Source organism: Tyto alba, unplaced genomic scaffold (assembly GCF_018691265.1).
Source record: "Tyto alba isolate M040663 unplaced genomic scaffold, T.alba_DEE_v4.0 Super-Scaffold_6, whole genome shotgun sequence".
Taxonomy (NCBI): Eukaryota; Metazoa; Chordata; class Aves; order Strigiformes; family Tytonidae; genus Tyto; species Tyto alba.
Genome location: NW_024881327.1, coordinates 16701786 through 16719652, shown reverse-complemented (window position 1 = coordinate 16719652; position 17867 = coordinate 16701786). Strand labels below are relative to the sequence as shown.

The following is a 17867-nucleotide window of genomic DNA, read 5'->3' as shown; positions in this document are numbered from 1 at the left end:
AAACCAGAACTAGTTTACCGCAATGTTATGACTTCAATCATGGGCAATATGCAGTTTTCAACATGATATTTAATCTTTTGTTACCAGATAATTATATGGAAGCAGAGTTACTTTGGCAGGGTGAGCCAAGTTGGATGGGGCATCACTTCTGTTACTATGTAACAGGAACAAACAAAATAGGGAATGGATGTTGTTTCCTTGGCAGGACTATGTACTGGAACAGGTCTCTGGCAGGTCAGGCCACGCTAATGCCATATACCAAAAATACATAGTAATGAAATACCTGACATTAGTGTTTGGTAAAATTCTTTCCAAAAAATGACCCCTTCTTTAGCCAGAAACGAAAGGAAATGGGCTTGTTATTGTTCTCGTTACGCGGGGGCCCTGTTACAATGGGGCTCTGACGGGCTGAAGTCTTGGTATGAATTAAATGTTATGTATTAAAATACTAGGAAACAGAATCTGAAACAAACACTGAACCATGTCAGAGCACTGTTAAAGGCTACTACAGCACAAGTTTAGAAGGAACCTTCTTTACAAGCTGAAGTATCTCTTATGATCCTTTTTTACCGGTATAATAATTCATATAATAACACATTTTCAGGAGGAAAAAAAAAAAAAAAAAAAAAAAAAAGGTAAGTAGTGTGTAATACCTGAATTCTGCAAAGAAATCATCCCTGTGAAATCCCGTGGCCTTGCTGGCGCTGCCCTCGAGCCACACAAAGGGCGCTGCACGGGCGGTCTCGGAGCACCCACGGGACGCAAGCCCTGCGGTGGGCTCAGGGCCGCAGGGCTGCCCCCCGCCCTGCCAGCGCCCGGCGCCCCGCCAGCAGCGGTCTGCGTTCCCACTGCACCAGAATGAGATGGATAAAACATAAACGCCCAGGCTAAGCTGTTGGGTGTGGCACTATTTGGCTTATTGTTGTGTTTGTATGAATTAGGTCTTAGTACTGAAAAGCCTCTCTGGGTAAATAAAAGGGTTTGGGGGACGCCAAGTTCTTCACACCTGCTCATGCCCCAAACCTTTTGTCCTGTTGCATAAAGTTTTTCGCAAAACAGAAGCTGACCCTCGCCCGGGAGCTGCTGGAGGGAACAGTTCCCAGTAAGCCGGGAGCAGCTAGAGCTCTGGTGCGGGACGTCTGCGTGATGCTCTCTGGTGGAGGGTGAGCTGGTGGCGCCTACAGGAGGTTTCGCTGCTGTTCATCACCAGCACTGACCTGTTACTCAATATCTCATATCCTGTCCTGATTTGGCAAGAAATAGCACAGTCATAATCGAAAAATGTGTTTTCAAGTGAAATCTGACTCTGGAAGAAGAGTTTGAGAAGCTTTAACCTAGCTGATTGAGCTCACAGGCATCAATACTGACTGCTGCTTGATTCCCTTCAGCTTGGCGAAATGGCTTTGGTCAGGCATTTTAAGATGGTTGTATATTAGTTTCCTTGTTTTCAAAATTAAAGTAATTGTATGTTATAGAACTGTAAAAAATAAATAACTAATATTGAGTGGGTTTTTTTTTTAATGTAATCAATTCCTGAACACTTTTTTTTTTTTCTCTTCAGAATTAGAAAACTTCAAGACAGGGACATTGATTTTACTGACTAGTATGATCAGGCACAGTTACCCGTGGTCGCCAGATCAACAGCTTCAAAGTCCGTCTAACTTCAGGCTCACAGAAAGGACGATGGAGCGCAGTACTAACACAAATAGAAGGATAATAGCGTTGTTAATATACCTGTGAGAATGCAGAAAGGGGAGGAGGATCCACGTGAGTGTTTTTGCTGTTGGTTTTTATTATCTTAAAAAAGCAGAAGAGCACGAGCAGAGCTTGGGGACAGTCGTCTTTTGCCACAGGCGCAGTGCCAAGTGCCAGAAGGACAGCTGAAGGCAGCGAGCAGCGGCCTCTCCGGTTGCCTTGGGCGCGTGGCTGGGGGGCACCCCTGCAGCTGCGCGGCCCTGACACCGGCCGGGCCGCGTCCGGCCTTCTGAGTTTTTCCCAGTGTTTCACCATGTGTGGTGACTGCTGTGTGGCTACATTCAACAGTCTTTGGTTAGTGTATCAGTCATGCTACTAGAGTAAAATTTAATAAATGGCACTTCTACCCTTAACATGGTATTGATAAATGCTCCCCTCTGCTACTCCTTATTACTCAAACAGGCTGCAGAGTTCTGTTTTGCCAATTGACGGGGTTAACACAAAGGACACAGACACCAAGCTAAAGAAATAGGCTTATTTTACTTTAGTAGAAATAGAAATTTTACTATAGTAGAAATAGCAGAAAGAATATGCAAGGTAATGCACCTAGACATTACTATTTAAAGCTAGCTATAGTGATTAAGAAAGATACATCACCAATTGCCCTCATACTTTACCATCATCCAGACCCGTGCATCAGCTGGGGAGCCCCGTCACAGCGAAGGGTCGCAGAGCCTTTCCCGGCAATTGGGAAGTCCTACGCAGGGCGTCCGCTCGTAGGTGGGGTCTCCATCTGTGCTGTGAGAGGGTCCAGCTTTTATACAGTTTAACAAACAAGTCTAAACAAAACGCACAGGAGATATCTGGTAGATTGATATGCCTCACTCAGGCATGTCCGGATCTGGCCAGGATCCGGGCATGTCTGAGGAGTTTCTGTTTTTCTTTACATTTGGGATTTGTAGTTACTTCCTATTGTTTACTTATAGTTCCCAAGGATTGTTCCCAGGGTTACATATTCATGCTGATAAGATACTGGTTGCTTCAGTCTGCTGATAAGATGCTGATTGCTGGTTGGGGAATTCACTCAGAAGTCAACTTTGGTTTGAGGCCTATTGTTTGGGCCCCTTTTTGTTTCAAGTTCCTTAGCTCTTCTTGGCTGAGTTGTTATACCTATAGGAGAGATACTGTAATTTGTCACTGATATTCTTTGAAGAACTAAATGGCTCTGGGTTCAGGGGGGTAGCAGTGGATGTTACAGTGTCCTTGTAGTCGAATTACTGAGACATAGTGCGGGTCACTGAGGTGGGTGGAAAATGGGCTGGACTGTTATATGCAAAAGGCTGTGATTGAAGAGTTGTAGGTGACATCCAGCTGATCCTTAGGGGTCACTTCTTGGGCGAGTATTGCTTAATGTCTTTATCAATGACCTGGGACAATGGGATGCAGGACACGCAGAGCAAACAGGCGGGTGACTGACATGCTGGAGGTCCATCCAGGTTCAGAGGGACTTCGACAGGCTGGAGAAGTGGGGCTGACAGGACCTGACACTCAGCAAAGACAAAGTCCAGCTCCGGAGTGACCACCACGCCACCACAGGCTGTGGCCAGTTGGTCAGAAAGGACCTTTGCAGGAAAGGACATAAGGGTTCCTGATGGAGAGCAAGTTGGGCAGTGCCCTCGCTGCAGTGGGGCCGGCAGCACCTCGGGCTGTGTTAGGCAGTGAGGGTGTAACGTGCCAGCGCTTTGGAAAGTGATTCTGGTCCTCTTTATGGCACCTGTGAGAGTGCACTCAGTGCTGGTCCACCCAGAACAAAACATACAGTAACATACTGGGGTGAGCCCAGGAAGGGCCGCCAAGGTCGTTAGTGGGCTGATGTACAAGGTGGGGCTGAGAGGATTGGGTTTGTTCAGCCTTAAGAAGAGCAGGTGAAGTGATAATGCAGTGGCTAATTACTCCCTTCTTCTGCTAATTAGGTTAATGTAAGTTGCGTGAAAAATGAGTGTTAGGAATTGCCTCAGTGATATTATCAGATGGTCTTAAAAGGATAATTTTAAATCAGTTTGAGTTCATTCTAATGTTGTTTATTAATTCTCTTTTCTGTGAAACAAAATATATTACTTTTTTTTTTAAAAAAATATTCCTGTATCAATCCAATCTTGCAAATGTTTGTACATGTATCAGCCTTACTGCAACCAGTTGATGTTTTGAGGTCTAGAGAGGTCATTAGTCTGTCTAGTTTGACCTCCTCTGTCTTGCAGGCCACTGCATTTCAGTTGAGTTTTCTTACATTCAACTTCCTAGCCAGTGTGTTAACTAAAGTGCATCTTTTTTTTTTTTTTTTTTTTGAAGACGCTCTGTCTCAATTAAAAGACATCACAGCCGTATCGATGATGTTTCCCAAGTGTCGCTGAGTTCTCTGGTTTGTTTTATTTTGGAGTCCTTTTCTGCACTCCTGTGACATCTCAGTGTCCTTCTCAAAATTCTGGCACTGACATGGAACCTAACATTCCCATGTCAATCTCTTCTATGCCACAGGCCAAGCTGAAAAATCTGTTCTATTTTTTTAATATGCTTGGCGGCCTGAGTTGCATGAACAGGGACTGTACAAGTTCTTTCAGCTTTCTTGATATCAGTAGTAGTTGCAGGAGTAAATGAGGCATATGCAAACGTGATTTAGACACTGAACTTCAGATGCATCTTGTCCTGGCTTCAGGACAGAGGTAATTTTTCTTCTTAGTATCTGGAATAGTGCTGTGTTTTGGATTCAGTGTGGGATTTGGTCTGCGAAGAACGCTGGTAACACCCTGAAGTTTTCAGTTCTTGATGAGATACCAAGGAGCCTCCAACTCCCTGTGTCCTGCCTGTGCACAGGTGCACAAGGAGCTGGGAAAGAGCACGGACAGAGTACCGGCCTCAAATCGGCCAGTGGAATATCCCATATCCTATAACGTCATGCTCAGTATATGGAGGAGGGGCAGCCGGGAAGGAGGGGGCCCGCTCTCGCTTCCAGGATCGGGGGATCGCTAGCTGGGAATGGACTGGGCACCCGTCAGCGGGTGGTGAGCAGGCAGACTGTGCATTACCTGTCTGTACTTTCTATTATTGCTGTTATTTTATTTCAATCATGAAGCTGTTTTTTTCTCAACCTACAAGTCTCCCTTTATCCTCCAACTGTGTCCCCCATCCCCTGGGCTGGGGAGTGTGGGCGAGCAGCTGCCTGGTGTTTGGCTGCTGGCTGGGTTCAAACCGTGACAATCTTTACAATGTATTAAGAGAATAAAGTATTCTGATTGACAGACATCAAATGAAAAATTTGTTCTGCATCATCAGAAGGGTGGATATGATCACAGTTTGGCAGAAGTTGGTTTTGGTTTGGTTTGGTTTGGTTTGGTTTTTTTTTCAATATTGGATCTATTTTGCAAGTAAGTTTAACTCGAATGACAACGATTTTACTCTTCATATAGTTAAAGTTGTTCAAATTCAGCATCTGTGGTTTCAAGTCATACTGTGTAATTTCTCAGCATTCTATTTCATGCTTATTTATGATGATCTCATGCATGTTATGCCTCCAAAATGTTGAAGCAATCTCGTTTTAGTGTGTTTCAACATATGCAAAACGTTCCATTTAAAAAGAAGATACAGTGCACTTTTACCACATAACCTGTTTAATGTTTCCCCCTCTCCTTAGAGGGTTGCATTTTTGGGGGGTGTAGTATTCATTTTCTACAGCTGCCAAGATCAATGGGGTATCCGTCACGTGGAGGGGAAGGGCAGTAACTGCCAGTAGTAAACTAGAAAAATTAACAACTGATCAGATGCTTAACATACTGCTGAAGTGAACCACTTGTGGTTTAAAGGGCAGATTAAGGTTACACCAAGTTTGAGACAACGTGCAGCTCACCGTCTTCGTTGTTGCACATCCTCTGAGAACGGAACTCATATCCCAAAGGAGCAACCGTTTGTCACATCACGTAACTTTGTTTCTCACAGCATGTAAGTCATCATTTTAATATTTTCAGATTGCGATGTTGCGGGGGTTTGGTTTACTTTTGCTATAAAAGCAACAAGGAGATTTTGTGTTTAAAATGTGAAGACATCAGGTACCATTTCTTGGAAAAGAGGAAGCTCGGAGGGGGTTGCCATTATTTTTTAACATAAAATTGCTTTGAGCTCTTCCCTGGCATGACAGCTGTAGGAATTATTCTAACATTCAAAGCGCTTCTTTCCTGAGAGCTTTGCTTTATCCCGGACACTTTCACCGCGTTGAAACCAGTTTTCCTCCCTCCAGCCACCTAACGCAGATCTTCGTTGTGTCGAGGGCTGTGCGATCGGGCAGGTGCTGCAGTGCCCCCCCGGGGGGAACACCCGCGGCACTGACAGCCACCGTGCCGGGGCCGGGACCCGGGGGGCTGGGTGCAGGAGGTGCCAGCTCCTGCCAACCGGGGGGGCTGGTTTGGGCGCTGGCAGCGATACTCCCAAACGCAGCGGTCAGACCACTTTTGAGGCTCTTTGTAAATATTTTTGCCTTTTCCCACCAAGAATAGTCTACGCCGGTTCAAATAATCATACCCTCAGATGACGGTAGTGCTTTGGCTTTATGCCTATATAGGGCTAAAATGCTGCTTTCGTAAGGACAGATGAGACCTTCTTTCACTGTTGAACTATAAAGCGGTACACTAAATTGAAATGAAAAGGTGATGAAAACAGCATTGGTGCACTTTTAAAATACGGAGTTTTAATACTTTAGATCTTCAGAGCCACTGTTTCTTTCAGTACAGTTTTCCAACTTCCCCCTCCACGCGTCTGCATTCCTCACGCGCAAGAGGCAAAACGTGCTCATTTTAAAGAGAACCGGGTGAGACAAGCTGACGGGCCCTGTCAGGATGGATGCTTGGTACCTCCCAGGAGACCACTGATAGGATCACCCAGGGAGTAGAACTTTGAAACACAAACCTCATTCTGATTACAAGTAGTGTTGACTGCATAACCAACAAAAAGAAATGTAAGATTACTGTTTGTTAGTGAACAATTCTCTTTTAAGCAAATTAATTGAAAACCTCTTTGAAATCATCACAGTCTAAAATACAGCTTCTGGTATTATTTCTTAATTTCTGCAATACTGTCATTTACTTGGTTTTGTAGCATTGCCTCGCTTCCTTTCCAGCTTCATTTCTTCCTAAAGCTGGTTTACTACTTTATCAGTGAATTTTTCTGATGTTACTGGTCTTCACAACCACTTTTCTAAATCTATTCCCCACCCCGTCTTTTTAGTAAGTTTTATCTAGATCAAAGATGATGCTGGATTTCATTTCCTTCCTACACAAATGTGTAAGCTTCGAGTTTTTTAAAAAACTAATGCTTCTTCTGAAAACGGGACCTAGACTCCATAGTACAGCTTTGTTTTCTGTGTAAGGAGTGATGAGAGTTTCTTGCATTACTGTCACCTTAAATTCTTGTAATTTTGGATTTAAATGGTTTTACCCAATGAAGAAATTCAACAACGTAGATTTAAAGTGTCACATCTCATTTTAAAGGCAGTCTTGGCAATGGGAAGAGTTAATAGCATGATAAGTTTTTCTTTTTTTGGTATTGTTTTGGAACCCACTTAGGAAAGTCTCACATGTGACTGCAGTCTGTGAAGCTTATAAATGTGTCAGTGATGTTGGTCAGATTCTTTCACTAGAACGGTGAATTTGATTTTGTAGGGATAATGTTAAACTTAACCGAGATTTAATAGTAATTGGAAAGCACTAGCTCGATAGCTTGATACATTTCTTCATTCAAATAGAAATACGACTTTTACAGAAGAGTCAAACAATCATTCAAAGACAAAGGATTCTTTAATATTAAGGGAAAATATCTGTATTTGACCAGCTGTGCCAGACAATGAAGTCACACATTAGCAAACAATCTGAAATTAGTTTTGAAAATGATGAATCTATAGTTTGACAGTTGCAACCACAGTTGTAGCAGTAGACACAATTACAACCTTTTCTGCATGTTCCCCTCACTCACCACAGGGGGTACAACCACCTTAAAGAAAATGCAACCTCATTTTATTCACAATGACTGTTACCTGACGGATTCCTGGCATAAAAAGCGCCCTTTGATTAATTTTCATATTTCAGCAATGAGAGAGCTCTTAACCCTCACTCTCTAATTTAAAGAGGGAGTAGATTTGTCTAAGATTCCACATTAAGGCACAATTTATGTGCAACAAATTGATGAAGTTATACTACATATTTCAACTGAAATATTGGTAAAAATCCTTAGGACACAGCAAAAGATTTTAAAGATGATAGAGTGGCAGTTGAGTCAATCCTTCAGATTCCAATCATCAGTCATGGGGCTGCATGTTCAGTTCTCACCTTTGCTCTCCAACTCTGTATTAACAACTTTCACATATAAGGTTGTACAATTTATGTACTAAAAGATAGCTAGTCTTTCATTTGACAGAAGCAACACATCAGATACTGACTGCTGGAAAATTCTTTCAAAAACCAATGAATTTTTATTTTTGAAGTTCAACTCTCATTCCCCAAGCTCAACAGGGTTAAATAAAGGAAAACATTTTCTGAACAATACCAGAAAAAAGTAAAACATTCTGTTCCAGCATCCAAGTATGTACAAAAATGTTTTTGTATAGCTTACCAAAAAGCGAAGCTTTTTTTCCCCCCCAATGTATTCTTACACCAGAAACCCTGTAATAACACTCTAGAACACTGACAGAATGAAATTTTAGCTTTTTAAAGCGGGAAAAAGGACCAAAAAAAGCCCCCAAACCCCTGCTATTTTTTTATTTCTAATCTCCATCTTACCTTTCCAGCATGGTGGCAATGTTATTTCTAGTTAAATGAGGGCATTGCTTATCTAGATACTGAGGATTTTGTTCAACAGGGTCTGCTAAGAGACGTTGTGTTATTTCCAGTTTTCCAACAGTTTATCCAGAAATAGTTCTGCCAATTTTTAATTGAAACTTCTTTATAGTATCAGGATTTAAAAATTTATTTTAAAGCAGCAGCAAACAACATAACAACAGATAAAGTAGACTTCTACTTGTGTGCCATCAATTAAACTAATAAAGAATATTATAACCAAGGCATTTTTTCTACAGGTAATTAGAATAACTATTAGTAAGATTTGCCTTATGATTCAATTCCATACTATACACAGTTTAAAGTTTAAATATTCTTAGCATTCTATTGCCATAACTTTCTTTCCATTTGAGCACAGCTTTAGTAAGTAAAAATATATGCACAAGTATTTACTTCTGGTCTGTCATACTATAGGTATAACTAATACAAAATATAAAAAGAAAACAAGTCTTTTAAATGTATATAACATACTTAAATAATTTCAATACATTTGCTGTTTGTTCCTTACAAACCCTTTGTTTAAAAAAAAAAAAAAAAGTTTTATAAATACATTTTAGCTTCCAGTGAAAGTATAAGGGGGACAATTGCCAAAGATGAACTTATTAGAAAATAGAATTTTATAATCTAGATATTCAAACCTATCTAAACAAAACATTAGTAAACATCTTTATACTGCTATTAAAGCACAGTAACTAATGGATGAAAAAAAAAAATCATCTAAGCACTTCTTAAATTTTACTTTTGCTGTAGAATCCTGTGTGTAAAAATTAGTTAAAATTAAAAAGAGGGACACAATGTGTGCAAGAGCTGCAGGATTCCAGTCATTCTAAAACCAGGTTGCAGTGGCTATCAGTAAGGTCATTCTGTTGTTACTTATTGGAAAGTGTGTTTATGGATTTCACAGTTTGTTATCAATGTTTTGGTGATGTGCGGATAGTTGCTTACTTCCTTTACAAGGCATCTGTTTACACAGAGTTGACTGAAATACGTCTGTATTGTCTGACAACATGACTCTTATTTAAAAAAAGACATGGCTGTCTATGAAGTTAGGACTTTTTTTTTTTCTTTGGATTCTCAAATAACATTTTCTTTGGATTATCAACGAACATTTGTATAGAAATCCTTTTCTTGTTCTCATTTTACAATTTTCAAAGTCCAAGTAATTGCCCTCCAGGAGGAATCAACTGCCATCTTTCTGTCCTTTGACAAGCAAGGTTAAATTAGTATTAACCCCCAGAGTGTTATTTTAAGCACTACAAAGTACAGAGGAAACCACCTCATCAAAATGGGTTAAGTCGTATTCCTGTTCCTAGTGGTGAAAAAGGATTCACTTTGGCCCACATCAAAGCATCGTTCAGTGAAATAGCAGATTTTCCATCTTCAAGGAAGAACACTGGACCCTGTACAGCAAAAATGTTTGGGGAGGGAAAGAAAAAGAAAGTACACGTCTATTACAAAAAGACAGAAAGCACATTTTGTTTTATATGAGAGTAACACGAAAACCTGATTCACAACTATCATTTATGTTTGTACAAAAATTGTGTCCCACCAACTTAAAGCTTTGATAATAGTTACACGTAAATTGAGTGAACTTGTTATGTTCCAGAATCTGGACACCCAACATTTCATAATCCTTAAATTTTTAGTTTATTTCTTAGCAATTGTGGTATTTTATATATCTTTGTCAATTATACCAGAGTTAAATTTAGCCTGAATAAGAAACTGAGGTAACAAGTTTTTTTCCTTCAGAATACTGTATGTATTTCATTGTGTCTGCCATTATCTGTGCTGATCTGTGTGTTTCCCCATCTACAAAAAACCCCAATATAATGCCTCCATGAATTGTTTGAAAACATGGAGTCTACAGAATTATTTCAAACGTTCACTATGAAAAGGACAGAATACTAATTTATCTGATGGAAGAAGAGCTATTTGCTAATTTCTTTATTTGAGAAAATACGGTCTCAAAGCTGCAATTCAGTTTAAGTGCCTTCTTAAAGAGTTATGCTCTCCACACTTGCCACATAAAATTTGTACACCCAGGCAATTAGGCTACTCTACTCTAGTTTTAACTCAGCGACTCATGAGCTGATCTGCATGCCTAAAGCAATGACTCCTAATGTTCTCTAACCCAGAAATAAGGATAGTGCAGATGACAAGCTGGTGACTCTGTATTTGCTATTCTTATTGAATGTATTATAACAATGGCAGCTTTATGTGGCTGTTAGCAAATGTTGCGAGTGTAGCCGCAGCCAGTGACTGCCGGTCTAATGTGGAAGTGCAGCAAGTTTTTTAGACTTGATGATGTGCAGCTGTGAGTTTTGTTTACCCCAAAAATTCCACTAGCATTTTGCAATCTCCAGTTTCTGATGCAAATCTATCCCTCTTAATCCTTGAACAACTCTGTTACTCTTTCGGCTGGCATCTTGCACAGGACAGAGGAATAGACTCAGCCTCATGTAAGAGAGAAAATTCACACTGAGGAACCGTATGGAGCCAGGAACCTGAGGGCAGTGGTTTCAGGCCCTGTCAGTTTTCCCTTTATGGAAATAACAATATATACCAAGGGGGGGTTATAATGACTCTTATGTTTTGATCATAAAGCTCTATGTGAGTGATGAATAAATGTATTTGAATATTTAGTCTTCTAATATCTGGCTTACTTTAATCATGAAATACAAGTTTTAGAGTATGCATTTCCATAATGATAAATAATAACAACAGAATAGTGTTAGTATGTGGATTTACTCAAGCTGTGGTGTGGTAGTAGGCAATAAGTTACATGCGCTTTAGACAGATCATCTGGAAAAGGAAATCTGTCTTTCCCATGGAAATGAAAAAGTTTTGGATTGGGAAACTGGGCAATTATTTAATTGGACAATTCTTCTCTATCGCCTTTCTTATATAGCAGATGTCAGCACTCGTCCTCTTTAACTTCTGCTACTGTGACAACAGGGAAAAACATTTTCCTTCCCAAATAATGGGAAGGACCTCAGATTTATGGCAACCTCACAACTGGTCAGTGCTATCACCGAGAAAGAACTCCTCCGCTCTAAAGCCGTACCTGTATCCTTAGCCCTGTCAAACAAGAGATGTGAATGTCTGAATGACTGGGGAGATTTGATCCAGTGACATAGTCTGGCCCAACCATTCCTTTCAGAGGCTCCTCTTGTATTCGTGCCGCAAGTACTGAATACACCGTTCTCTGTGATTCCGATGGTGGGGAGCATGGCAATTCATCGGTAGGCCTACGAACAAGAGATTTTATATATACAGTTTTTCAACTATACACCTTAATTTGTGTTAGAAATTAAAAGCCACAAAGTACTCATTTCTCACGTTCATATTCAGATTTTACAAAGGAAATAAATACTAACAGTCTCATTCAGGATAATTTTATATTTTACCACATACTTGTTTAATTGAGTACAAGCTCTCCATGCCTCTAGTTCCTCAGAAAGCTGTTCAATTTTCAAAGGTACAGATACTTCCCTTCTTTTTAAAAGCTGACTGAAAAGGAAAGCAAGTAATTAAAGTCCAAATTCATTCTAACAATGAATATTTTCTTAAAAGAAAAAACAAGATAGAGAGTAGTAATATAAAAGTATTTTTGATTGGATATGGAAATAACTTTATGGAAATAAATTGATCCTTCACAATAATCACTATATCAAACCTTATAAATATCAAGTTACTAGATATAGAAGTATACCTTTTCATTTAAGTTTTATTTTAATTACCACTATTTACACCTTTAAATTTACAATTTAAAAAGAGCTGTCTTCAATTATGAGGACAGGCTGAGAGAGTTGGGGCTGTTCAGCCTGGAGAGGAGAAGGCTCCAGGGAGACCTTATAGTGGCCTTACAGTGCTTAAAGGGGGTACAGGAAAGGTGGGGAGGGACCTTTTATCAGGGAGTGTAATGACAGGATAAGGGGTAGTGTTTTTAAAATGAAAGAGGGCAGATTCAGATTAGCTATTAGGAAGAAATTCTTCACTGTGCGGGTGGTGAGGCACTGGCACAGGCTGCCCAGAGCAGCTGTGGCTGCCCCCTCCCTGGAAGGGTTCAAGGCCAGGTTGGACGGGGCTGGGAGCACCCTGGGCTGGGGGAAGGTGTCCCTGCCCGTGGCAGGGGGGTTGGCAGTAGCTGGTCTTTAGGGTCCCTTCCAACCCAACCCATTCTATGATATCAATTCTACAATACAAGGTCAAGCCAAGTTTCTTGGGAATCAAGCTAGTGCCTAGTCATGAACTCTAAATTCAAAGCTTGTTCTTGTTGCCGCAGAGCCAGTCTTGTCAAATGGTCTACCTATAGATACAAAATTGAAACTGTAACTGGCAACACATAAGCATGCATGGAGGGAATGCCAAATATTCATCTACTTCTAATAATTGTTTTTCTTACAGCACTAAGACTTTGACTGAAATCCTGGATTCACAACTTGCTGTATTGCCTCAGAACCTTCTACATGTATAATGTGTAAAGAAAGTAAAGAAGGTTCTCTATACAGGCAAGGCATGGGCATACTCTTACAACTCTGTAACAGAACTGGGAACTCAGAGTTCGGTAGTTTTGGGTTTTTTTTTTTTTGGTGGGCACGGGGAAGGGGGAAGTGGGGACAGTGTTTGGCATACATCATAATAGAGACTGAGATTTCTCAGTGTTACTGAAAATGTAATATTACCTTGTATACTCATAAAGTGCAGGTACAATGCTATTGTACTGTCTTCTGATAGCAAGTAAAGCACCAGTGTAACCACACAAAATCAGCAACTCATTCCGAAACCTATAAATGGACAAGTATTAATCATGAAGAATAACAAGCATTTGCAAAAAAGATACTAAACAAACTCATATTCCAACCATAATTTTAAAACCTAATTTATCCATCAATTTGGTGAATATGTTTGCCGATTATTCTTACTTTCTGTGTGATGTAATTTTTAAAACAGACTATATGTGATTTATATTGATCTCAATTATTAAATTTTAAATAGCATGTACAACACACAGTTACTAAGCACAATCATGTACAGTTATAAAACCAATGTCACTCAGACCTTTTAATGTGATAAAACTCTGAATGTAAATAGAATTGCCCCACATGTTGGTGTGGACTTCAGTTTTGTCAAGTTTCCACACAGGCCGCAGGTAAGAGTTAAGCTTTTTGCTCCTTTTAGTTCTTCACACATACACTAGTGCAGGCACCCAGGCCTAGCTTCAACCATCTGTCATGTCATAAAGGTGAACCACAGCTATCCAACGATTTTAGAGTTAACTCTGAGAGCAACAGCTCGAATTTTCTTAACACTTTGACAGAAAAACCTGTATTATGTGTAGCATCACTGCTCTTTTTCTTCAGGAAACTGAAACCAGAGCTGATCAAAATGAGATTCTTCAAATAAGAATTCACCCATTGTAAAGGCCCCACAGAGAAAGATGCAGTAAAATATCTTTTTTCTTCTTGCTAAACCTTGAAAATTTAGGAAAGTTCCACATTCTATTCTCCCGACTGAGAACTAGCCTGTTTGCTGAAATTTTTTTGTAACCCTCCTCTAGTAAGCAAAAATGATACTAACAGTGTGCACCTATATATTTTTTTAATTCCAAAAGTTTCCTTTAATGAAAATTCCACTTTTGTAAGTAAGGAAAATATACTCACTCACTACATTTATGCAACACTAGTCGTTCAGTGCGTATGTAACTTAGAAGATCAAGATACGGACAGACTGAATCTAAAGTCCAATCTGAGCCACAGAGTTGTTCTGTTGAAAATAGAAACAAAAATATCTCAAGAGGCAAGCTATGCAAATTACTTATGCTTTAAAAGGTTTCTTCATCCAAGTACCTACCTTTCACATACTGAATGCCGATAGGGAGAGCCTTTTCAGGTTCAGTGCTTAACAGATAGTACTTTATAGTTTCGAATATATCCCCATCTGCCTGAATTGTCTCTGCCAAGCGCATACATTCTTCTACATCAGGGAGATTACACTGGAAAATGAAGATTTTGCCAAAGAATTATTGTAACATTCTAATGATTCTGCAAGATGCAGAGAAATACTGAAGTTTGCACATAACAGTAAGATCAAGTGCTCTCTGAAAGTCATCGTTGTTTCAAGGGCATACCTGCACATAATGTGCATTAAGAAAGCCATCTAGACCAGAGAACAGCACAGGAGGAGAGGGTTCTGTAACTTTAATTTGAGCAATATCGGTTTCCATTGCTAATGTTTTTGTGAACTCTCTGCTACTGTTTAATAGATGTGAAGTCTGAGTCGAAACTTAAGGGAGTTAGTGGAGCAGACCCTTCTGCTGCTGAAGAGGGAAGGGGGGATTTAAGGAGCTTACAGACATAAAATGTAAAATAAATCAGTATAGTAGAGAAAGCTGATCTGCCAAGACATGATTAGGCTGCAGTTCAGTGGAGGAGGTTATAAATCATACTGACAGGTAATTCTGAAGATCATAAGCTACTTCAGGAAGTAACCCATGTCATGGAAAGACTACACACAGAGTAGAATTAAAGAACTAAATTTGTTGTGCAATACTGAGAATAAAGTGAATGAAGACTAAAAGAGCAGAAGAGGATATGTAACATATAAGACTGTCAGTGACAAATTCATCCGACAGATTTATTTGGCCTTAAGTTTTCTGAAATTATTAAAGGAATCAATGCATAACCTCTTGTTAGCATTCAGGTAAATTCTTTTCCATTGTACCTTTTCATGCAGGTCATTTATTTCTGCTACGCATCCAGGATAAAAAGCACATAGTTTTACTAACTGCAGTTTATTATCAGGAATCATCATAAGAAGATCAGCTGCTAAATCCCTGCACAAACAAAAGATGACATGTAGTTACCCTTGATGGTTTGTAATAGGAGGAAACTCTCTTCTTTATAACAGGAATGTAAAAGAGCTAACAGTTTACTGAAAAAAATACTATTTTCAGAGGACAGCAGAAGCAACCTCAGTCTCTAAGACTATTTTGGTGCAATAAATGAGGCTTCATCTATTAATCTTTTCGGGGAAGTCATGAGTTAATTTTCTGTTGCTTTAGTTGGTTGAATTAAACAGCTGTACAATCCTAAAGCATCAGAGCCACCTCAAAGTGAGACGAAAAAATATGCGAGCAGGGATGGGAAGGGAGAATAGGACCTATCCAGTTTGAAAGGAGGAAAGGTGTTAATGTGGCTCTGTGTCACTAAACCATCCTCAAAATTCCAGGCTTCTAGAGCTCCATGACATCAGCATAAAGCATCTCTCAGTCATCCAGAATGGCTAGTGCTTCTGTGACATTAAAAAATAGAGATTACACAAGAAAAAAATGCGATACCTATTTTCATCCTTCCGAAAGTACATTTCTGAAACATTCCTAACTTTTTATCATTTGTTATCCCCTCCTTAACACAACAAGCAGCTGGAGGGATCACATGTAAATATTATGAAATTATTTCAAAACAATTATTCTATTGAGCTTTTATTAACTGATTATTCTGGTTGTTCTGTGACTCTCATATTCATGCAGACATCATTTCTCCTGTGACACACAAGACTTGCCCCTGTGTAAGGCAAAAACTTCTACCGAGTTCCACTGGCTTAAACGTGGTCCTTGGCTTAGAAATGTTCGAGTAAGCTACTGTCTACTATCTGCATCCCACTTTCAAGTACTGATCATGATTAAAAAACTAGAACACTTAATTGTAGCTTATTTTTAGCATTAGTAAAGTCACACATTTTTCAAATCTCCCTTTCTATAAACAAGCAAAATACCTGTATCCAAGTGATGGAAAGCTAAAAGGAAGACATCGAAACAGTAAGGAACAAAACTTTGTTTGGTATTCTTACTTTACAGAGGAAAATTCTAATAGAAAATAATTAAACTACAACAGCAAATCTAAGGGTCAGGTTAACCAACTTTAACAACAAAAAAGTTTTCCAATGCCTTTTGACAATGGAAGCTAATGCCAAAACGTCTTTGGCTAATGTCAAAAAATCTGTTATACTATTACCATGCAATAGCCCCTTTTCCAAGTTACAGAAAAGCTCTTTCAGAATATAGGATATTGCACAAGTTCTTAAACTATTTTCAAGATCAGTTACCCACACGTACTCATCTTCAAAGGCAATTTAAACATTTTTTTTTAAAGTGATTAGAAATTGCTCAGCCAAAAAACTGTAATCAAATGTTCATTTAAAAAAAAAATCCAAAGAATCCCTCATATAATGGCCTACAAATTGTGTTACCTGGAATGTTTTTTAAAGAATCAAACTAAAAATACTGTCAGTATAAAGAATAAAATTAGGTGGCTGAGTCTGCATTTGCAGAATTCAGCATCTCAAGTAAAATACTACTAGCCTTCTGAATAGCCGAAGGTTGCTTTTAACAGTGTTTAGGTCCTAAACACAAATAAAATGAAAATTGTGTTCTTAAACATTGACACGTTTTTCCAAGGCTGTATATTTGGAAAGATGGGGAAGGGCATGAACTAAAACCCCAAAAAACATTCCACCAATGACTAATTTAATTATTAACCAATCAATGTCCTCTCAGTATTTCTTGAGGTATCTACAAGTACATGTGTCTCTACAATGAAATGTTTCCAACTGATGGATATCACTAAGCATAACAACCAGTAAAAACAAAAAAAAAGGAGCCCTTCAAATATCAGAGGCCCTTGAACTCCAGCTTCCCCATACATCATCTTACACATGCAGTAGGTATTACCAAGGGGTATTATGCTGTGCCAGTATCTCTTTATTACAAAATATGAAGAGATTCAGGAATCTCTGATCTTTTCCTACAGAGTAAAAAAATATGCTGTAATGGCTGCAGATCAGAATCCAGGATTGCAGGGTGTAGCTGTAACAGGTGTTCGGTGTAGCATATGAAACCCACTGACAAATCCAGATGCATACTTGGGCAATTTGCAGCACACCAATTTAAAATTTTACCACATAGACCCATGTAGACTTCAGTGTACACACGCCATACATTTGTGTAAGTTTTATGTACGTACACAGAAGTGCCGTACTATTATAAATACTTGTTACAGCACTGAGATCAGAACAAGCTTTTGTTATGGAACCGGAAAAAATATACACTGTTTTTCTTAACTCCACGTCCACTGCTTCCTATAAGAGGCTACATTAAAATCAGTCTTCACAGCGAAGGCAGGGAGATCAGAGAAAGAGCTTCAGGCACTTTTAAATCTGCAGATGGAGTTGTCGAAACAACCCTGTTGGAACTGGTGCAATGCAGACATACTCAATCATTGCAAAAGCAAAGCAGCA

General features: G+C 39.4%; 1 protein-coding gene across 6 annotated transcripts in view; it reads right to left on the bottom strand.

The window, feature by feature from the left end:
• Positions 1-7516: 7516 nt before the first annotated feature.
• The window catches only part of WDR17 (WD repeat domain 17), a 60802-nt gene continuing 50451 nt past the window's right edge, over positions 7517-17867 (bottom strand). For 5 of the 6 annotated variants that reach the window (XM_042808102.1, XM_042808099.1, XM_042808103.1 and 2 more), the window contains 8 exons: positions 16347-16367; positions 15294-15405; positions 14424-14565; positions 14234-14336; positions 13256-13357; positions 11985-12080; positions 11635-11818; positions 7517-9970 (listed from right to left, as the gene is read on the bottom strand). In XM_042808102.1, coding sequence (XP_042664036.1) covers positions 9851-9970; positions 11635-11818; positions 11985-12080; positions 13256-13357; positions 14234-14336; positions 14424-14565; positions 15294-15405; positions 16347-16367 — 880 coding nt within the window. In that variant the 3' untranslated portion in view covers positions 7517-9850. The remainder of the gene's footprint in view (positions 9971-11634; positions 11819-11984; positions 12081-13255; positions 13358-14233; positions 14337-14423; positions 14566-15293; positions 15406-16346; positions 16368-17867) is intronic. The other variant, XM_042808100.1, reaches the window with a different exon arrangement.